The following is a 23,769-nucleotide window of genomic DNA, read 5'->3' as shown; positions in this document are numbered from 1 at the left end:
CAGCATCTCAAGTCTACCATTTGAAGTGCAAATTCCCAGCATTAGTTATCCTGATGAATCTGTGCTGCGTGCACTCTACGCGTAGGATTTTCCAGCCGCGTTCGCCCAAGGCCGGAAAATTCCGCCTCAAGTCAACGGGTTTCCGAATGGTCCGCGTCCCACCTGCTACGATTCCCATGGCGGACAGGACGGGAAAATTCTGCCCTATGACTCCGATGCTCTTTTTATATCAGAGCACCCAAGTGCTTCCATAATATTAGCTCTTCAATCTTATCCTTTGTTTCTTTTGTGATCACAACATGCTTTAGCTTTCATGTAACTCCGTTTCAGGAAATTGTGCAAATTTGAACACTGTTCAGCAAAACCTTTTAGTCAAAGGCATTACCCCCATTCTGCTCCACAATAAATTGCCTCCTTAACCTACACAAAACCTAAATTTTATCTTACTCTTTGCCTAGCCCACATTTTTATATTACCTGCAAATTTCAAAATGATGCCCAAGTCTGAACTGTATATAAAAACATACCCAGCACTAATTCCCAAGGGACAGTACTTCGAGTCCAAACAACATCACAAATCAATCGTTCCTTTCCGATACATCAGCCAAGTTCTTGGTCATGCTGTTATATATAGATTGTTTCCCATTTAACGGAAATTTTGTATAGGGGCCCTGTTGAACACTTCAAAACGTATATATGGGACGGCACAGTAGCACAGAGGTTATCACTGCTGCCGCACAGCGTCGGGAGTGGGGGGGGGGGGATATGATTTGTTCAAAAGATACAGCAGCTCAGACATTAACACACGCAATTCTGATAGAAGCCTGATAAAGGGTGAAGACTTTTACCATAGTTCAAATTCTGCAAACAAGCCATCAAATTGTTTGAGGGACTCCTTCATTTTGTCAGTATAGACATTCAAGTCTCTCAGGCACTGGTCACGGATAACATTTCGCACTTCTTCTAGGCTGCGGGTTAAGTCTTTGGCCAAAGGTCGCATTGCCATGCTCTCTATTTCACGGTTCATGATAATTGAACCAGCAGCTAAGCACTGAATTTAAAAGAAATAAACAGTAAGGCACTTTACATAACATAATGAGCACAAATATTACACTCCTCTTAATAAAACAGCACGATTGACAATTGTTTCTGTCATCGAGTTGCGTACTTGTAGATAGCGGCAGTAGTTTAAGACTAACCACAGCAGTACACACCCACACCGAGATTAATAGGCATTCAGCAGGATAATCACATTCACATGTATTTACAGATCAATTTCACTTATGCCATGCTCTGTATTCTAAAAGTGCACTGTATTAATTCAAGCCGCGATAACTAAAAGGAATGGCTGGGGGCAAGGGGAAGAAGAAACAGAAGGCACATTTACTCTTATATTAAGAGGCCAGTGGCTTTTATCCGAATTGGAGGACTGTTTCAATGAGTAAATATTCAGTTGGGGGCATTCAGGAAGGGTGAGAATTCAGCGGCTGTGGTTCACATAGGAACCAACAACATCGTAGAACATCATCATATTTTGAACCGAGTGATTGAAGAGTTAGGATTCAAATTAAAGCAAAGAACAAAGGCAATCATTTCTGGATTGATATCTGCCAATTGGCATTGGGGGGGGGGGGGGGGGTCAAGCAGATTATTACAGAATTCAATGCATGGCTCAGATTCGGAAGAAGGAATTGTGATTCATGGAGCACTGGCACAGGTACTCAGGAAAGAGGGAGCTGCAGCATTAGGGCGGGCTCCACTAACTCTTGAATGCCTCGATTGAACCCATCTCCACCACAATTGTAGGCAGTGCATTCTAGAGCAAAAAGTGTGAAAAAGTTTCTTCTCACATCACATTTGCTTCTTTGGCAAATCACTTTAAATCCGTGCCCTCTGACTCTTGATCCTTTTACCAGCAGGAACAGTTTCTCCCTATCTACTCTGTTCAGCCCCTTCATGATCTTGAACAACACTATCAAATTTCCTCTTAGCCTTCTTCTCTCCAACAGTCCCAACCTTTTTAATCTATCCCACGCAGAGGCAGATGGTGCCATCCGCTGCACGGTGGAACTGAAAAAATGAATCATAGATGCATTCCTTTTTTCTCCAAAGGAGCCCATGGAAGCCGATTACCCTGAAGAGTCCAATGAATACCCACCCATTCGTCCAAAAAAAAAACATTTTTGGATTTCTTCTGGAGTTAACTCCCAACATTTTTCAATGCAACCTCTGATATTTTACAAGGTCAAGCCATTATATGGTCTGGACACATTCACTGCTGTACCATGTTTTCATTTTGCATTTGAATCTGTGGTTTTTAAACATTGACAGTCTTTGTAGGCAGATGAGATTACGTAGAAAAGTATTCATGTGGGAATGAGGCCTCCTTGGCTGTCACCAAACTCCAACAAACACAAATTTCTGGGCTGATGCCCCGGCATGTGACTCATTGGGATTTTACTGTATATGTGGAAAGTTTCAGACAAACTACTTTTGCGCGCACGAGCCAGGATAACAAGCAAATGTTTCACTGAGATTTAACCACCACGGGATGAAGGAAATAATTTACCTCGGCTCCAAACCAAAGCTGTCCTCCCAGATTATCATGCCGTATTTCCTCTGGAAACTTGACACAGAAATCCCGGTTTGCCCGTTCATTCGGAATACATTCCTGCATGATCTGGTTGATTATATTCAACACATTATCCTATTTGTTTGAAAAAAAAAAGAGAAAATATCCAGGAAATATTAAACACCAGCTTGAAAGATTATCAGAAACAGATCTTCCAAAATAGACCAGCATTACACCATTAAATTCTTATTCAACAATACACAGGTTCCGATGAATTACACCCTTCTGATTTTTACATATTGTCTATTTTTGGGTGACACGATGACCTACAATTCAGTAATAAACAACACTGTATACACCATGTCAGTGCAGCTCAATCTTTTATGCTGCCAGGACAAATTAGAAAAAAAATAAAACACTGCGGTTTATTTCTAGAGGAGTAGAATTGAAAAGCAGTTAAGACTTGTTAAGTATCCATAAAACCTTGGTTGGACCAGGCTTGGGTGCACTGTGAACAGTTGTGGTTTGTTAATTGTACACAAGGATATAGAGGCAATGAAAAAGGCGCAAGATTTACAAGGAATGTCCCTGAAATAAGGATTTTATCAGGAAATACTGAACAGACCGAGTTCTCTCTAGAACTGCGAAGACTGAGGCTTTAAGAATATGAAAGAGTTTTCCAGGGTAGACATAGAAATAAAATGATAATTACTCAAATTCAACAAGGAGCTGAAGGTAAACCTCTCACCCACAAAGGGGTTAGAGTGTGGAACTCACTATAGAGAGCAGTTGAGATGAATATCATAAATTCACTAGATACTCACATAAAGGATAAAGATAAAGAATATGTTGATAGAGTTAAAAGAGGAGGAATGGCAAGAGATTTGCCACCAGAGATTTGAAATGCCACCGCTGATCTGTTGAGCTAAATCTGTGCTGAAAATACATACAAAAATCACACTTAGTGCATAACTGTCACTTTGTAAAGCATTCTGGGAATTGGGAAAGTACATCCCGAGCTACATCACTTGATGTTTTCACGTCTGGTACTGGAAGTGAAAGCAATTTAGGTGAACAAAAGGACATAATTCACAGAGCGAACCGGTATAACTTGGCTGAAATCCAGCACAATTTTTTCATCAACTTACTGGTACCAACACATCAAGTTTAATAACAACGTTGGTCCTCAACTGTGCAATACAAAGGGAAATGATGGCTCAGTGATAATGTCATTGGACAGCAACCCAGAAGCCCAAGAAAATGCTCTGGGGCATGGGTTCAAATTTCACCACCGCAGCTGATGGAATTTGGATTCAATTAATAAATTTGGAATTAAAAGCTAGTCTCAGTAACAGTGACCTTGAAACCCTCGTCATTTGATGCTACAAACGTATCTAAAAAAAACCCCAAACTAACATCACTTAGAGTTGGAAATCTGCCATCCTTACCCAGCAGCACCTACGTGGCACTGAACTGCCCTCATGAAAAGGCCCAGCAAGCCACTCACTTCAAGGGCTATTGGGGATGGCAACAATTGCTGGCTGTGACTTGATTTTGATTCGATTTATTATTGTCACACATATTAGTATACAGTGAAAAGTATTGTTTCATGCGCACTATACAGGCAAAGCATACCGTTCATGGAAAAGGAAAGGAGAGAGTGCAGAATGTAGTGTTATAGTCACAGCTAGGGTATAGAGAAAGATTAACTTAGTGCGAGGTTGGTCCATTCAAAAGTCTGACAGCAGCAGGGAAGAAGCTGTTCTTGAGTCGGTTGATACACGACTTCAGACTTTTGTATCTTTTTCCCGAAGGAAGGTGGTGGAAGAGAGAATGTCCGGGGGTGCATGGTGGGGTCCTTGATTATGCTGGCTGCTTTTCCGAGGCAATGGAAATGTAGACAGAGTCAATGGGTGAGAGGCTGGTTTGCTGGTGTTCAAACTGACCGATCTGACCTCTGCGATGGTGACCTCAGATGCCAGTTCGACTGAGGCTGGAGGGGCAGATGAGATCCTCTCACTAACCTCCTGCTCAAAATGAGCATAAAATATACTGCCACTAATCCTATGACTCACTCTTCATGATTGTGGATCTACCATTGCCATAAGGATTGCTGCAGTTCAAAAAAATCAAGGTCAGCCCACACTTTCAGGGATAGCCAATAAAGGTGACGTTAGCATTGAGCCCATTCAAGAGCAAATAAAAATGAGCTCTTCCTAGGCTTCTAAAATGCCATGAATAATCAGAAGCCAGAGATCACATGGAGCTCTTTTTTCCCCTAGAACCTCAGCAACACGGGCACTAAAACAACCAGAACTGTCTTCCAGACAGGATTGTGGATTGTTGCGCTATAAACGGCTAAACAGAAATCTGGGTCAAAAACAGAAAATGCTGGAAAATCTCAGCAGGTCTGACAGCATCTGTGCAGAGAGAATAGAACTAACACCTCAAGTCTCGATGGCGCTTCATTAGAGCCATCTCCTACTATTAATACCCTGACACTAAGGGGAATTTACCAAGGCCAATCAACATAACCCGCATATCTTTGGAGTGTAGGAGGAAACCGGACCACTATATCCATTGCCCATTTCAGAGGAGTTTGATGGGTCAACTCTGAGGTTAACATCTGGATAAGCTGATGTCTTCCCTAAGGAATATTATTGAAGAGGTGGAGCTGTTACGATAATCAAGCAACTTCCACGGTCATTCGTCTTCCAGCATCTGTGCAATTTCATCACTTGCCATGATTGTTTTCAGGTTTCAATGTTGCTCCTCCAATACCATTGATAACACTAACAATCCAACTAGTCCCTGCCTCCACTCATCTTGCTGCAGACTGAAATCCATTCAAACTAATAAACATACTTTTATTGCCTCATACATTCTTCTCTTTGAAATCCAAAAGAAATAAATAACTGACAGCAAAGGCATACTCGACCAAAGTTAGTCACTTATCCAGGCAAAAGGGAATGCTTGAAACCACAACACAATTCAACTTGAAATATTACACCATCAATAAACACATTCTCTACTATTGATCCAATGCAATCTTAGCTATGCAGCAGGTTGTGCAATACGAAGAATATAAACTCCATTCCATTTTTAACAAGTGGTAACTGATTGAAGAAAATTTTTGAGCGCAATGATAAATGCAATGTTGAATGTTGGGTCAATGAATATTTCACAAGGGCAGAAACCCAGCAGCATATTTAAGATTCTCCAAATCAGTTCCTCATGAACTAGTACCCATCTTTAGGGCTTCTGTTTGACCAACGTGGTGCACACACTCTTCCTACAAGAAATATCTTCACTTCTCCAAGTGCAGGAAGTTTAGGTACAGCGTTACAGGCATCCCAAGTGTGCAGCGGTACTGCGAAAGCGAACCAGCTGAAACTGTGTATGCTTCAAGATAGGCTCTGCACCAGCGCTCCTCCTCCAGCTAGATGACAGGACAAAGTAGGCCACATCTTACAGCTGCTTCCCCTTTTCCCATTGATCTACATCACAACTCTGTCCTGGATCATACACATTATCTAATGCCATTCTGTTGCATGCTTCTGAGTTACAATTAAAGAACAACTGTCTGGACATTATTTCTGGCAGAGACCTGACTTGCATATTTAATTCTATTCTACAGCCATTGAAGCTGTGAAAAAAAATATATCCTTTAGCTCCCCCCACCCCTCCCCTCCCAACATGGTGCCAAAGAATTGTGCTGAGACTGAAACTAAGTATTGGTGATCAACAACTGGACCAGAAGCTCCCGGCATCTTCCAAATCAATACTGTTCAGGTCCCCGAGCAAAATACCATAGTCCTATAGCTGGGTACACACCAAAATGTCATGAGTCAAGACTGAGTTGATGCACACTATATCTCTACACGAGACATCAGTTTTCCATTTTGGATACTGTTGGTGGAGATGGCAGCAGGAGGCAGGTCCATGGCACTGAGTGTGGCTCAACTGCATGGGTGGGTGTGGGGAGAGTTGTAGAGCAATATTGATAGAGGATCGTATTGCAAGGAGAATGGAAAAATGCTCATTGTCCGTCAAGGAGGGAAAAGACAGGAAGTGCAGGTAGAATGGTCACCGGAAAGTTCCAAGCATCACAAGATGCTTCTGGATGGAGACTGAAGGATTTTGCACAGTAATCGGAATCCTCAAAGGGTCTTAATTACCCAAAAAATAATGCTCCAGTCTTCAGCATGTCCAGAGCATAAATATGGCAAGGGTGGGGGAATATTGATTTATTGTCTCATGTATTAGTATACAGTGAAAAGCATAATTTCTTGCGCATTATACAAAGCATACCATTCATACAGGAGGAAAGGAGAGGGTGAACTATGTAGTGTTACAGTCATAGAATCCCCACAGTACAGAAGGAGGCCATTTGGCCCATCAAGTCTGAACCAATCCCACCCAGTTCCTATTCCTATAACCTTCATTTTTCCTGCTAATCCTCTTGACATTAGAGTCAATTCAGCATGGCCAATCAACCTAACCAGCACATTTTTGGACTGTGGGAGGAAACTGGAGCACCCGGAGGAAACCCACGCAGACGCGGGGAGAAAGTGCAAACTCCACACAGACTGTCACCCAAGGCTGGATTTGAGCCTAGGTCCCTGACGCTGTGAGGCAGCAGTGCTAACCACTGCGCCACCTATGCTCGCTCATAGCTAGGGTGTAGAGCAAGATCAACTTAATCTCAGGCAGGTCCATTCAAAAGCCTGATGGCAGCAGGGAAGAAGCTGCTCATGTCGGTTGGTACATGACCTCAGACTTTGGTATCTTTATTCTGAAGGAAGGAGATGGAAGAGACCATGTTTGGGGTGCATGGGGTCCTTGATTATGCTGGCTGCTTTTCCGAGATAGCAGGAAGTGTAAACGAGTCAATGGATGGGAGGCTGGTTTGCGTGATGGACTGGGCTACGTTCACAACCTTTTGTAGTTTCTTGCGGTCTTGGTCAAAGCAGGAGCCATACCAAGCTGTGATATAATTGGGAAAGGACGCTTTCTTTGGTGCGTCTGTAAATGTTGGCAAGAGTCGTAGTTGACATGCCAAATTTCCTTAGCCTCTTGAGAAAGTAGAGGCGTCGGTGGGCTTTTAACTATGGCATCGATGCGAAGGGACCAGGACGGGTTGGTGATGATCTGGACACCGAGAAACGTGAAACTCTCGACCATTTCCACTTCATCCCCATTGATGTAGACAGACTCATGCCCTCCACTATGCTTTCTCCTTCATTTTGCTGACATTGAGGGAGAGATCGTCATTGCACCAGTTCACCAGATTCTCTATCTCATTCCTGTACTCCATCTCGTCGTTGTTTGAGATTTGACCCATTATGGTGGTGTCATAGCAAACTTGAAAATGGAGTTGGAGGGGAATTGGCCACACAGTCATACTATACAGAGTATAGTAAGGGGCTGAGGACACAGCCTTGTGGGGCACTGGTGTTGAGGTTGATCGTGGAGGAGGTGTTGTTGCCTATCCTTACTGACTGCAGTCTGCGAATTAGGATGTCTAGGATCCAGTCACAGAGGGGGGAGTCGAGCCCTAGGCCACAGAGTTTGGAAATTAGTTTTGTAGGAATTATGGTGTTGAAGGCTGAGCTGTAGTCGATGAATCGGAATCTGACATAGGTGTCTTTGTTATCTGGGTGTATAACAAGTGGGGAAAAAAGGAACCGACTTGTGTATTTTGAATGTAGGGTGTTCAGTGGTCCAGGTGGATCCACTGTTCTGTTTGAGAGAAGGACCGAGCAGATTTGTTGGGACCAAGTATGAGATCATCTTTCTGATAAAACTGCTTTACGGGATATATGATAGGGGAGGAATTTTCATGGCAGCTACACATTCGGTAAAATATTAGGAAAATGCCAGAGTTGAAAAAAAAATACTTGAGCCGTATCGACTTAAAGAAAAGCTGACCAATTGTCAAAACAGGAAATAGACACAAAAAGTTGAAGTTAATCAGATCAACATGACTAAACACTGCATTGTTGCTATTTGAAGGGTTGCAGTTACCTTGGATGGAAGTTATGCCAGCATGCGCCAAGTTTAAAAAAAAGTTCATTCAAATTACAACTTGGATCAAATCAAAATCACTGAATATTTCAGAAAAGGGCTGGATATTTTTAGCGATTTCTAACACAAAAATTAAAAATGGGTTTCCAGTTAGCATTTATACAGCACCAGAATCCACAATACAATCTTCAACCGCACGCATTTGTCTCTGTGCACTGACACTTGCAAGAATTAATGACTCACTTCAAAAACAAATTCACACATTGATTGGTTTTTAAAAAATGGTGATTGCTTTGGAACATACAATCATTTATTTGCTCGAGTTGCAGAAGCTTGGTAAAAATCCAAACATAACCGTATTAACCAATTAGTGATGATGGATGCTGGTTCAGTAGAGTTTAAAACCAAACACCACTTAATTACTTCCTTGCCCACAGTTCAAAAATCCATGCAAGATTTGCACTTAAAATAGCACAATACCCCTGAAACAGCAGACACAGGACAGAAATTTTAATTTGTTTCCAAGCTGAACCACACAAATGAATGAATACATTTTAAAAATACATTCACAGGACATGGGTGTCAATGGCAAAGGTATCATTTATTTCCCACCCCATGCAATCGAGTAGCTTGCTATGTAATTTCAGAGGACAGTTAAGAGTCATCCATGGGTCTGGAGCCATAATCAGCCAGATTTTCACCCAAGAGTGATCTAAATAGACTTTTCCAACAACTGCTGATGCTAGTTATTCCAGATTTTATTTAATGAACTGAATTTAAATTCCCTAGCTGTCATGATGGCATGATATGAAGTGACATTGCACATTATTAATCTAGGTTACTGGATTACTAATCCAGTGTCATCGTCACTGTGCTACCGCAGTTATATGCTGCTGCAGTTAGAATGTCAAGACTTTCCAAAACAGGTGGTTTCTGTAAGAAAAGGCAGGGCAAAGCCAAGTATTATAAACCAAACAATTTTCATGCAATTTTAACATACATTTATTTCATCGTCGAATTAATATTTGGGGCTCTGCTGCTACTCAAGAAACAATAGTTTCTGCAAACTTTCTCCGCTAATTGTTACCCAAATTATGTCGCTTGTACAATTTCAAGCCACTACACACATCTTCAAACAAGCTGGTTAAAAGTCACTGCTTAAACGAAAATATTCTTTGAGCTGTGGGCATCATTGTTAAGATAATGCCCATCCATAGTTGCCCTTGAGAAGGTGGTCATAAGACTGCCATCCACATGGTGAAACAAATGCCACTTTGCTGTAGTGTTCCAGCACTCGTATAACATGATATACGCCACAAGTCACAATGGTGTGATTTGGAAATGATACAAGTTATATTATGACTTTAATAACCCCCAACAGCAATATACTTTAATGTAAGTGATGGTGTGATTGTCACAATTACCTGGCAGGAACGGAACTGGTTGACCAGCAGGGTACATCTTTGTGGGTCTTTCCGTCCATCTAAGCTATCCAATTCAGCTGCAACCTGATTAAGCTCTTCGTCTGCATAGTAGAATTGGGCAAGGAGCTGTGGGTCTGACCTCTATGATTTCAAAAAAAATCCACAATTAACTCATTTTCAAGTAAATTAAGATGCTATCTACCCCAGAACTCTCAGCTTTAACCAAGATCACCACCCAATTTATGAACATCTTTTAATCCAAAGAATTATTAATCTACAGGAAGTAAATATACATTAAATCGACAGACGTACATGATGGACCACCATGGCATCCTCCTATAATTTCTTGAGAAAAGGCAAGATTCACATTTCTGTCGCACCTTTCACAAGCTCAGAGCATCTCAAAGTGCTTTACAACCCATCAAGTCCTTTTTGAAATGCAATTGCTGTTATAATGTTGGAAATGCAGCAGCCAATTTAGCACAGCAAACTGCTGCAAACAGCGATGTGACAATGACCAGATAATGTTTTTAAGATGCCGACTGACAGATAAAATTGATCGGGACATCAGAGATAACTCCTCTGCTCTTCACAATAGTGTGATGGGATCCTTTGTGTCCACCTGGCACCTGTTTAACATCTCATCCAAAAGAGCACCCGAGTTGTTAGCAAGTCATGCAACATGCTGCATTGCAATCGATCATTCTCATCATTGTAGCATATTAATGGTTGAAGTGTAATACCAATCTGTTGATGAATCTAGCTTCTTACAATAGATCGCCACTTCCTTGTTCATTCTGTTCCAAAGATTTTTAGTTGGGTGAATAATCCATAACAATTATAATTGACACCGATCAGGGTGGCAAAAACAGCATAACAGTTGGTTTCCTGACCAAAACTGATGACTTGAAGGTCTGTTTTTCAGCAATGAGCTTTGTAGGATATTCAGAATCCAGGCAGACTTCATTTTGGAGTCATTGCTACGATCAAAAATAACTTGCATCATTCAAAGTTTGAATGTAGCAAATTTGAAAATGGTGCCGACTCCTTTTCATAAAGTCCTTGCTATGGTTTTGATTATTAAATTAGGTATTTACTTGGATTCAACATCACTGGCCACTCAACTGAACCTCATTTCCTATCCGCACCCTAATTGATGCACTCATGACCAGCCTTCTATCTTGCACTCTCCATGATCTCAGTCAGTACAGGAATTGAATCCCCACTCTGCACGACAAACCAGCTGACGAAGCCAACTGCCCCCCTTTAATCATATAGTTATATAGAAGGATTCTCAACCTTGCCCCTCGCCTGAGGTGTGGTGATCCTCAGGTTAAATAACCACTAGTCAGCTCATTGGAGAGAGGAGTCTATGGTCCTCTGGGAACATGGCGACTTTCATGCCATTCAAATAATTAACCTGCAACTTAGCTTCAGATTTGAAATGCAATCAAGATATATGCTCGAATTTTCTTTGAACATATACTCCAGAGAGACAAATCTTGATTTTTTTTCCCTTTCCACTCTAGTCAGACATGATTCTGACAATTTTCCCATTCAAATACAGCTGCATAATTTGTAATATTTACAAATTAATGGCTTCAGTCGATGGGTCAAGCCACTCCCCATTTCAGAACAATGTCAACCATTGTTGCATGCAGCTCATTAGCATGGTATGAATACCCTTTACAGTTTGCCAACATTGCTTGTAAGTGACCATTTTTATCCCTATGTCTGCTGCAAAATACAAGGATGAAAACTCAAGTAAACAATCCATCAGTTAAAAATGCTGCATTCTTGTCATAGCCGTGGAGATGGATTTTACATCAATGTTTCTTTCCACATGGTTAAAACAACTCTGAAGCTACATAACAACCAACAAGTCGGCCAACATTAGTCGGCAATGCAAAGTCAAAACATCTCCCGAAGTGTGTGCCTGAGCAGCATTCTGATAATTTTAGCAAATTCTGATAATTCCAGGCATTTCTCTGTCCTATTCTTCTCCATTCCTAGACCTAATTCTCAAGATTACTGGCAGCATTAATTTCTAAAATTTTGTATTGGGGGAGGAAGGTTGAGTTCTAGTCCCACACAAAATCAAGGCTGACTATCCACTTCAGTGCTATGGGGATGTTGCAGCACCGGAGATCCCATATTGCTGATGACGAGATTGAGGCCCCCCATTTTCCTTCCCATTGATGTTTCAAACCTCACAGGACACTTCTCGAAAAAGGGCAGGGAATTTCTTCCCAGCATTCTGACCAAGGCAGACACGGTGAGAACTCTGCACAGTCGCCCAAGGTGAACCCAGGTGCCTGGTGCTGGTGAGGCAGCAGTGTACCATCATGCCGTTCGTGGTACTTGATACAAATTAGTAGCCACATTGCCTACATTACAATAGTTTCTACACTTCAAAATATTTCATTGGATGTAAAGCACTTGGAACATCTGGATATCATGAAAGGCCAGCTATTCACAATATAATGGTTTAGATGAGGGAACCAAAAGTAATATTTCCAAGTTTGCTGACAACACCATTTTTTGAGTGATGAGAAAGATGTCAAGCGGTTTCAAAGTGGTTTAGTGAAGTTGAGTGAGCAAGCAAATACATGGCAGATGCAGTATATATAATATGAATAAATGTGTAGTTATCCACTTTGGACAGAGAAACAGAAAGATAGAGAATTGAATGGCGATAGATAGGAAAATGTTGAATTACAAAGGGATCTGCGTGCCCTGATTAAAGTAAGTATGAAGGTACAGCAAGCAGGTAGGAAGGAAAACGGTATGTACCCATCCATTGACTCTGTCTACGCTCCCCGCTGCCTTGGAAAAGCAGCCAGCATAATTAAGGACCCCACACATTCCAGACGAAGAAGTCTCTTCCACCTTCTTCCATCAGTAAAAAGATCCGAAAGTCTGATGTTACATACCAACTGACTCAAAAACACTCTTCCCTGCTGTCAGACTTTTGAATGGACCTACCTCGCATTCAGTTATCTTTCTCAACACCCCAGCTATGACTGTAACTCTACATTCTGCACCCTCTCCTTTCCTTCTCTATGAACAGCATGCTTTGTCTGTATAGCACGCAAGAAACAATATTTTTCACTGTATACTAATACATGTGACAATAATAAATCAAATCAAAATGGTGGTCTTCATTGCAAGAGGACTTGAGTACAGGAACAAGGATGTCTTATTGCAGATATTCAGGACCTTGATGAGACCACACCTGGAGTGGTGTGTGTAGTTTTGGTCTCCTTGTCAAAGAAAGGAGTTGTCATTGAGGGAATTCAGCGAAGGTTCACCAGACTGATTCCCAGGAAAGCAGGACCGTCATACGAGGAGCGATTTGGTCAACTCTGCCTGCTTTCACTGAATCGACTCCGCCTGCATTCACTGGAATTTAGAAGAATGAAAGGATCGAATTGAAACATATAAAATTCTGACAGGGCTCGATAGATTGGATGCAAGGATGTAGTTTCCTCTCGCTGGAGGGGGTCTAGAACAAGGGGACACAGTCTCAGGATACAGAGTAGGCCATTTAGGATTGAGATGAAGAGAAACTTCTTCACTCAAAGGGTGGTGAAACTGTGGAATTCTATATCACAAAAGGCTGTGGAGGCCAAGTCACTGAATATAAATAAGGAAATAGACAGATTTATAGACTCGAGGCGTCAAAGGGCAAAGGGGAATGGGCAGAGTGTAGAGGTGCAGTGTTGAGTTGGAGGATCAGCCATTAACAAACTGAGTGGCAGAGCAGGGTCAAAGGACCGAATGGTCTACTCCTGCTCCTATTTTGTATGTTTCTGTGCCTTCTTTGCTCGAAGCTAGTTTTGGTCAGGCAGTAAATTCATCACTAAAATAACGACATGAAGAGTATACGAAACTATTTTTTCCCCCCGATAGGAAGTGAAGAAATACTGCAGAAAAAAAAATCTACCTTTCAACCATAGAACCATAGAAAATTACAGCTCAGAAACAGGCCTTTTGGCCCTTCTTGTCTGTGCCGAACCATCCTCCTCTTCAAGTTAATTTATAAAGATAGTGAAGTAAATCAATCAGATGAGGTTGGTTTGGATTTGACTTTTGTTCTCTGTCACACATGACAAAACTTCAACTTTGCTCAATAGCTCTACTGGTAGCCTGACAAAGACCCGAAAATTCCCTGGCTTCTGCATCCCACAAAATCAAAAGCAGCATATTTGTGCACAATTGCTTTAAGGAATGGCAGAATTCCATCAATTGTCAAATGATTTTACAAAACCATCCTTGAATTAATTGAATCCATCACCAGTGCGCAGTGGCTGGCGTGTATACCATCTACAAGATGCACTGCAGCACAGCAACAATTCGTGAGAAGGATGTAGAAGGACAAATCTGCAGGGAAATGAGAGAGAGATGCAAACTTTATAGGATAGTTAAGAGGAACTTTAATTAACCAAATGTAGACTGGACTGCGGTGGTGCAGACTGGGAGAAGGGCAAACGTTGTTCAAGAACAAAAGCTTTTTCACACAGCGAGTGGTTTGAGTCTGGAATGCACTGCCCGTGGGTGTGGTGGAGAACAGGTTCAATCAGGGCATTCGATGATTATTTGAATAGAAACAATGTGCAGGGGTATGGGGAAAAGAAGAGGAATGATAGCTCATCATAATGCTCATTTGGAGAGCTGGTCCAGCCACAATGGGCCCAATGGCCTCCTTGTGCACCAAAACAGTTCTGTGATTCCATGAAATCACCAGGGCTCCTGCGACAGCACTTTCCAAACCTGTGACCTCTGCCACCTAGAAGGATGAGGACAGCAGACACATGGGGCCACCACCATCTGCAAGTTCCCCTCCAAATCATACACCATCTTAAGATGGAAATATATCGTCATTCCGAGCTGGGTCAGAATCTTGGCACATTTTTCATGGTACCTTCACCGTATGGACCACAACTCACCGCCACTTTCTCAAGGTCAATTTGGGATGGACAAGTGATGCCCACATTCCAGGAAAGAATAAATTTTGAAAAATATTATGAAACACTCTGAAAGATGATCTACTCACGCACCAGAAAACAACGCACACCATATAAACTGGTGTCGAATATTTCCTATTCTTGGGAGATGTGCAACAAAGCTAAATTGCTAATTACTTTTCATCTTGCTGCATGAACTTTTCATCTCTCAAATTCCCATTTGATGTTGGATTAGTAACATATCTACTCTACACAAACATGGTCGAGGATTAAAGGATTGGCCACTTTTCAAAAGCTTCATTTAATACATCCCAAAGCCATCATGTCATCTCACATTTATTAATCCCAAAAGTTTTAGCAGCACTGGGAGGGGATGGAAATTTTTAAAACCTATATTCACAACAGAGTAAGAGGCCAAACAAAAAATAGCACGGAACAGAAAGGCTGATGAAGGTAGTGGGGTTGATATGGATATCGTGGACATGAAGCCCAAGATTCAATTTGGGGAGAACCATTGTCCACATGCTAATGTCCACCTTGAAACCAACCGCACAGCATTCGGGCAGAAGGCTTTCAATATCAGCTGTCATGGACTGGGTACAGTGTCCAGATGGCCAAGAAGTATTGCCCCACCAGGCCCTGTTTTCTCAAACACCCAGGAAGGGGGGCCGAGGGTAGGGGGGGGGGGGGGGGGTGCTGCTTCAGTGACAATCTGAAGTTCTCCTTGAAGCACAGCAGCATTGACATTAATCACAGAAAGAGAAGCTTGCTACAATTTGGTGACCACAATGTCCATCTCACTGTATCACACCAAGTTACAACATCTTAATGATGAGACAGAGTGACATCAGTGAGGGAAAGAAAAGGCAGCAAATCCTGCCCTCTGGATCCCGCTACTTAGTGACACATCCTGCTCCATGTGCCCAAAGATCTGTGGGCTGGGAAATGGCCTGATCCATCACATGAAGACTCGCACAGAAACTTGTGACCTTGAGTCGGCATCAACTTCAAATGGAGGGTAGCTGATGAAGACAATGTGGATTTTTAAAAGACATTTGATAAAATACCACAAAATATGCTCATTAGAAAAACTGAAGTCTATTGGATAAAAGGTCCTGTGGCAGTGCAGATACAAATTAGCTCAGGATCAGAAACTAGAAAGTAGTGATAGACAAACCGGAGGTAAGAAGCCCAGTGGACAGAATGGCAATGATAAATACAAATAAAAAGCAGCTACAGGAAAAGATTTGGGGGCACGCATGCATGAGTGAAGCTTTAAAAGTGGAAGGGCAAGTTGAAAAAGTTCTTCAAAAAAAATTTAAAATTCTTGATTCATGCTAAGGATATTATTAAACTAGAAAGAGTGCAGAAAAGATTTACTAGGATGCTACCAGGACTTGATGGATTGAGTTATAAGGAGAGGCTGGATAGACTAGGACTTTTTTCTCTGGAGCGTAGGAGGCTGAGGGGTGACCTTATAGAGGTCTATAAAATAATGAGGGGCACAGATCAGCTAGATAGTCAATATCTTTTCCCAAAGGTAGGGGAGTCTAAAACTAGAGGGCATAGGTTTAAGGTGAGAGGGGAGAGATACAAAAGTGTCCAGAGGGGCAATGTTTTCACACAAGAGGGTGGAGTGTGTCTGGAACAAGCTGTCAGATGTAGTAGTCGAGGTGGGTACAATTTTGTCTTTTAAAAAGTATTTAGATAGTTATATGGGTACGATGGGACATGGGCCAAATGCGGTCAATTGGGATGAGCTTAGGGGTTTTAAAAAAAAAGGTGGCATGGACAAGTTGGGCCGAAGGGCCTGTTTCCATGCTGTAAACCTCTGATTATGACTCTATGCAAATTGAGATGGTAAAAACAAGTTATGCTCGACATTTACGCATCAGTGATGAGGCACTAGCTGGAGCACTGTGTCCAATTCTGGGTACAACACTTCAGCAAGTGTCCTACGCAAACACTTCAGGATCAAAATGAATGGCGGGGTAGGCTTGACAAGCCAAGTGGCCTCCCTCCTGCTTCTAGTTTCTATGTTTCTAAGGTGGTCAAGGTCTTGGATTGGGGATAGAGTAAATGTACTTAAATCGTACCAGAGATCCAGAACTTCAGTTACAGGGAGAGATTGGAGAAGCTGGGAGATTTCACTCAAGCAGAGTAGATTATGGGGAGATTTGGTCAAGGTGCTCAAAATCATAAAGGGTTTTTATGGAGTCAATAAGGAGAAACTGCTCCCAGTAGCAGGAGGGTCAGTAACCAGAGATTTATATTTAATTTTAAACACAAGTTATAATAAAGTTAAAGTTTATTTATTAGTCACAAGTAGGCTTACATTCACACTGCAGTGAAGTTACTGTGAAAATCCCCTAGTCGCCACACTCTGGCGCCTGTTCGGGTACACAGAGGGAGAATTTAGCGTGGTCAATTCACCTAACTAGCACGTCTTTGAACTGTGGGAGGAAACCGGAGCACCCGGAGGAAACCCACGCAGACATGGGGTGAATGTGCAAACTCCACACAGTTCTGGAATGATGTCTATAATGTTCTGGAATGCCTCAAAAAGTAATGGAAGTGGACTCAATAATGACTTCCAAAGGAAGTTAGATCAAAGGTTTAAAGGTGAACAAATTTGACAGGCCAAGGATGAGCAGGGAAGTGAGATTAACTGGATAGTTCTTTTAAAGAGCTAGCACAGTACAATGGGCTAAATGGCCTCCACCTGCACTGCCTCAATTGATGATTCTAACTCATGTTAGAAGCTTTATTAGGAAGGTGTAAATATGACACAGCTCATTAATCCTTAAAAACAGTTTGGATGGAATAGGCTGATGCATGTAGTTAGTTGACCTGTAAAACAGAAACGTACTGCACTGATTGTACATAATTTATAACTTTTATTTTAAGCACAACATTGACACATTTCTCTTTCTCACTATCTGGGCTTTTCATCTTGCTTTACAAATCCCTCCACAGCATCTTGCCTCCCCATCTCTTTAATCTCCTTCAGCTTCACAACCCACCGAGAATCTTACATTCCTTCAAACATTACCCTCTTGAGCATCTTACTTCTTGCTCCCCATCTCTGCAATTTCTACCATGAGCTGCTGTGGTTCAAAACTCTGGAATTCTCATCCCAAGTCTCTCCTTCTCCCCTGGCCTTCCTTTCAGAAGTTCCTTAAAAACAACCTCTTGACCTTCACCTGCCCCAATTTCTCATTCAACTTGTGGTCAAATTTTGTTTCATAATACTCCAGTTAAATGGTTTTAGGTGTTTAAAGACATTAAGGGCACTTTATCAATACAGTTGTTATTGTCTCCCTATCAGGCACTGCCCACAGATCAGGCAATAGACAAGCTGTTCAAACTTTCCATTAGTTCCATGAGAAATCAGTGTGCATTGGACCTTCCTTCTTGAAGAACATACATGGTCTCTTGTTTCTATTTCTCCATCACAGCATAGCTCAAACTGGGGATAAAATGTGAGACCAGGACTACAATTCACTGCGCACAAGGGTGTATGCTGAAGTACAAAGAGGCCAATATCATTATCCCTCTCAATCGTGTCTTTCCACGATCATTAGTTACTATTCAAATCTTCGCTCGATTACTTAATCCAATTGGCAGGAAAATACAACATGTATCAGCTAATGTAAATTGTAAGCAGCACAGTGAAGTGAACCACAAATGGGATGAGCTTGCCACAGCAACAACAATTCTTCTCATCATTGGGTTAGCGTACAAATCGTATGCAATGCTGACCATGCATTCCCGACCTTGACAACTCCTCTAACAAATCCAATCATTTCTTCCTGTCGATAAATTCTCAGGATCTGGCTTTTAGAATGTGCCCGGCATGTAAAAACCAGCATTTTTTACCTATCCCTTGATGCCCTGAGGTGGTGGTAGTGGACCTTCATTGTTAACTTCGGAAGTATAGTAATTCGATGCAATTGTCTTCAGAAGTGACCAAGCAGGCCAATCCACAGTCAGAACAGAACTGGGCAATTTTGAAATTCACTGCAGTCCCAGGCAACCATATCTGCACAAAGCAACTGCAGCTTGGACAATTCCAGGAGGCTGTCACACTCCTTAGCTTAGGCCGAACTTTAGAGATGGGCAATGTTCAGGAACAAGAGGATCGAACTATAAGTCAGGTAGGCAAGGGGAACCAGCATGTGCTGTTGGAGGAGCTTCAATCCCTGATTTTGTTCACCAGGTACAAGGTGCTTGCTACCTGTGTGAGTGAAAAGGGTAGCAAAGTCCATGAGCGGACTGATCATAGCACATGGGTGAAGAATGCCATTCAAGTGGGGGGGAGCAAAGAAGAATATGTTACTGATAAGAGACAACATAGTGATGGGGACAGCTCTAACAACTCAAGAAGCTTGACAGTATCCAGGACAAAGCAGCCTATTGATTGCTATCACTTCTACAAACATTCAATCCTTCCACCAATGACAAACAGTGGCAGCAGTCTGTACCATCTCAAGATGCCCTGCAAGAACTAGGGGATTTTCACAGTAACTTCGTTGCAGTGCTAATGTAAGCCTGCTTGTGACACTAAGTAAACTTTCAGAACACAAGGCTCCTTAGGCAGCACTACCATCTAGAAGGACATGGGCAGCAGATATCTGCATACACCACCACCTCGAGGTTCCCCTCCAAGTCACTCACCATCCTGACTTGGAAACATGTTGCCAATCCTTCACTGTTGTTGGGACTAATTTGGGGATTCCATCTCTAACAGCACTGTGGATGTACTTATACAGTAAGAAGTCTCACAACACGGTAGCGGCAACTTAGCGGCACGGTAGCACAGTGGTTAGCACTGCTGCTTCACAGCTCCAGGGTCCCGGGTTCGATTCCCGGCTCGGGTCACTGTCTGTGTGGAGTTTGCACATTCTCCTCGTGTCTGCGTGGGTTTCCTCCGGGTGCTCCGGTTTCCTCCCACAGTCCAAAGATGTGTGGGTTAGGTTGATTGGCCAGGTTAAAAATTGTCCCTTAGAGTCCTGGGATGCGTAGGTTAGAGGGATTAGCGGGTAAAATATGTGGGGGTAGGGCCTGGGTGGGATTGTGGTCGGTGCAGACTCGATGGGCCGAATGGCCTCCTTCTGCACTGTAGGGTTTCTATGTAACACCAGGTTAAAGTCCAACAGGTTTATTTGGTAGCAAATACCATAAGCTTTCAGAGCTTGCTGCTCCTTCGTCAGATGGAGTGGTCTCTGTTCTCCAACAGTGCACAGACACAGAAATCAAGTTACAGAATACTAATTAGAATGCAAATCTCTACAGCCAGCCAGGTCTTAAAAGGTACAGATAATGTGGTTGGAGGGAACATTAAACACAGGTTAAAGAGATGTGTATTGTCTCCAGACAGAACAGCTGGTGAGATTATGCAAGACCAGGGGCGAGCTGTGGGGGTTACTGATAATGTGACATAAATCCAACATCCCGGTTTAGGCCGTCCTCATGTGTGCGGAACTTGGCTATCAGTTTCTGCTCAGCGACTCTGCGCTGTCGTGTGTCGTGAAGGCCGCCTTGGAGAACGCTTACCTGAAGATCCAAGGCTGAATGCCCGTGACTGCTGAAGTGCTCCCCCACAGGAAGAGAACAGTCTTGCCTGGCGATTGTCGAGCAGTGTTCATTCATCCGTTGTCGTAGCGTCTGCATGGTTTCCCCAATGTACCATGCCTCGGGACATCCTTTCCTGCAGCGTATCAGGTAGACAACGTTGGCCGAGTTGCAAGAGTATGTACCGTGTACCTGGTAGATGGTGTTCTCACGTGAGATGATGGCATCCGTGTCGATGATCCGGCACGTCTTGCAGAGGTTGCTGTGGCAGGGTTGTGTGGTGTTGTGGTCACTGTTCTCCTGAAGGCTGGGTAGCTTGCTGCGGACAATGGTCTGTTTGAGGTTGCGTGGTTGTTTGAAGGCAAGAAGTGGGGGTGTGGGGATGGCCTTGGCGAGATGTTCGTCTTCATCAATGACATGCTGAAGGCTCCGGAGGAGATGCCGTAGCTTCTCCACTCCGGGGAACTACTGGACGACGAAGGGTACTCTGTCCACTGTGTCCCGTGTTTGTCTTCTGAGGAGGTCGGTGCGGTTTTTCGCTGTGGCGCGTCGGAACTGTTGATTGATGAGTCAAGCGCCATATCCTGTTCTTTTATGAGGGCATCTTTCAGCGTCTGGAGGTGTCTGTTGCGATCCTCCTCATCCGAGCAGATCCTGTGTATTCGGAGGGCTTGTCCGTAGGGGATGGCTTCTTTAACGTGTTTAGGGTGGAAGCTGGAGAAGTGTACTTATACCTCAGGTACTGTAATGGTTCAAGCAAGCACTCACCACAACTCTCTGAAGGACATTGATGGATGGGCAATAAATGCTGATCTAGTGACTCCAGATAGCTCTGTTGCTCACTTATTACCAGGGTTCTGGAAATCTGCTCAGAGTGGGGACGATCCCATTGTCATGGTCCATGTTGGTACCAATGACATAGGTAAGGCGAGGACAGAGGTTCCACACACAAAGTATGAGGCGCGAGGCACTATATTAAATAGCAGAACCTGACCATGTGCAAATTGGCATAGGGTGAATAAAATTAGATGAATTTTTGGTTCAAAGACCTATGTGGGTGAACTGGCACCAGTACTGGGGAAAGTGGCAGCTGTACCATTGGGACAGTATACACCTGAACCATGCTGGGACCAGTGTTCTATCAAGACACATGGAGGTAGAAAGGGTTTCAAACTGTGGGACAAGGTATCAATCTTGGGAAAATATGGGAAATCAAAGAATAGAGGCAAGGCAAAAGAAAAAGGTCTTATTAAGGGAAAGGATATACATACTATGACGGCAAGGGCTAGCGAGCACAAAGTGAGTGAATCAGCAGATATGGTTAAACTAAAGGCTCTGTATCTGAATGCACGTAGCATTCAAACCAAAACGGATGGACTGATAGCTCAAATAGAAATGATTAAGTAGAATCTGATAACCATTAGAGATATGGCTGGAGGATAGCATAGATTGCTACCTCAATATTGAAGGGTATGTGACATTTAGGAAGGATAGGATATTATGAAAATATTAATCTGTTGATTAGTTATGGTGTTCCTAAGTTCAGGGAACCATGATGTAGAAGTGGTTTGGGTAGAGATGAGAAGTTGTAAAAGCAGCAAGTAACTTGTAGGAGTGGTTTACAGGTCCCAAACTGTAACGTGGGAGGACAAGGTATAAAAGAATAAATAGTAGGATCTTGTTAGCAAAGGTATGGCAAATTTTAATCTATATAAAGACTGGATAAATCACACATGCAAAAGTAGCCTGGGTGAGGAATTTGTAGAAAGTTTTGATGATAATTTCTTAGAACAGCACATTCTGGCATCAATCAAATAGATTTTTGATCAGTAAAGGAATCAAGGGTTACAGGGAAAGGGCAGAAAAGTGGAATGAGAAATGTCAGATCAGCCATAATCCTATTGAATGGTGCAGAAGGCTCAAAGGGCCAAATGGCCTATTCCTGTTCCTCTTTCTTATGGTCATAATCAACGATGCTCTCTCAAAGGAATGCAAATTAGCATACAGTTGAGTGAAGCATATTTTTCTTTCATACAGCTCTCCCCAACAGTGAATAGTGGATGAGGTGGAGGGCTGTTGTAGGCTGCAAAGAGACATAGATAGGATGCAAAGCTGGGCTGAAAAATGGCAAATGGAGTTTAACCCTGATAAATGTGAGGTGATTCATTTTGGTAGGACTAATTTAAATGTGGATTACAGGGTCAAAGGTAGGGTTCTGAAGACTGTGGAGGAACAGAGAGATCTTATGGTCCATATCCACAGATCTCTAAAGGTTGCCACTCAAGTGGATAGAGCTGTGAAGAAGGCCTATAGTGTGTTAGCTTTTATTTACAGGGCGTTGGAGTTTAAGAGCCGTGGGGTTATGCTGCAACTGTACAGGACCTTGGTGAGACCACATTTGGAATATTGTGTGCAGTTCTGGTCACCTCACTATAAGAAGGATGTGGAAGCGCTGGAAAGAGTGCAGAGGAGATTTACCAGGATGCTGCCTGGTTTGGAGGGTCAGTCTTATGAGGAAAGGTTGAGGGAGCTAGGGCTGTTCTCTCTGGAGCGGAGGAGGCTGAGGGGAGACTTAATAGAGGTTTATAAAATGATGAAGGGGATAGAGAGTGAACGTTCAAAGACGATTTCCTCAGGTGGATGGAGCTATTACAAGGGGGCATAACTATAGGGTTCATGGTGGGGGATATAGGAAGGATATCCGAGATAGGTTCTTTACGCAGAGAGTGGTTGGGGTGTGGAATGGACTGCCTGCAGTGATAGTGGAGTCAGACACTTTAGGAACATTTAAGCGGTTATTGGATAGGCACATGGAGCACACCAGGATGATAGGGAGTGGGATAGCTTGATCTTGGTTTCAGATAAAGCTCGGCACAACATCGTGGGCTGAAGGGCCTGTTCTGTGCTGTACTGTTCTATGTTATATGTTAACATCACAAGAAAGAACACACAAGGTACTTCGAGGAATATAATATGGCACAGTGGTTAGCACTGCTGCCTCAGTGCCAAGGACGCGGGTTCAATTCCCAGCTTGGGTCACTGTCTGTGCGGAGTCTGCACGTTCTCTGTGTCTGCGTGGATTTCCTCCAGGTGCTCCGGTTTCCTTCCATAGTCTGAAAGACATGCTGGTTAGGTGCATTGATCTGAACAGGTGCCGGAGTGTGGCAACTAGGGGAATTTCACAGTAACTTCATTGCAGTATTAAC

General features: G+C 42.8%; 1 protein-coding gene across 4 annotated transcripts in view; it reads right to left on the bottom strand.

The window, feature by feature from the left end:
* Nucleotides 1-23,769, bottom strand: part of zfyve28 (zinc finger, FYVE domain containing 28) — a 191,415-nt gene that overhangs the window by 100,282 nt on the left and 67,364 nt on the right. For all 4 annotated transcript variants that reach the window (XM_078215171.1, XM_078215172.1, XM_078215173.1 and 1 more), the window contains exons 2-4: nt 10,023-10,163; nt 2,569-2,706; nt 848-1,050 (exon numbers count right to left, since the gene is read on the bottom strand). In XM_078215171.1, the coding sequence (XP_078071297.1) occupies nt 848-1,050; nt 2,569-2,706; nt 10,023-10,163 (482 nt within the window). The remainder of the gene's footprint in view (nt 1-847; nt 1,051-2,568; nt 2,707-10,022; nt 10,164-23,769) is intronic.

The sequence above is a fragment of the Mustelus asterias genome, chromosome 6 (genome assembly GCF_964213995.1).
Source record: "Mustelus asterias chromosome 6, sMusAst1.hap1.1, whole genome shotgun sequence".
NCBI classification, from domain to species: domain Eukaryota; kingdom Metazoa; phylum Chordata; class Chondrichthyes; order Carcharhiniformes; family Triakidae; genus Mustelus; species Mustelus asterias.
The sequence above is the reverse complement of the archived record's forward strand: the minus strand, read 5'-3'. Positions and strand labels throughout refer to the sequence as shown.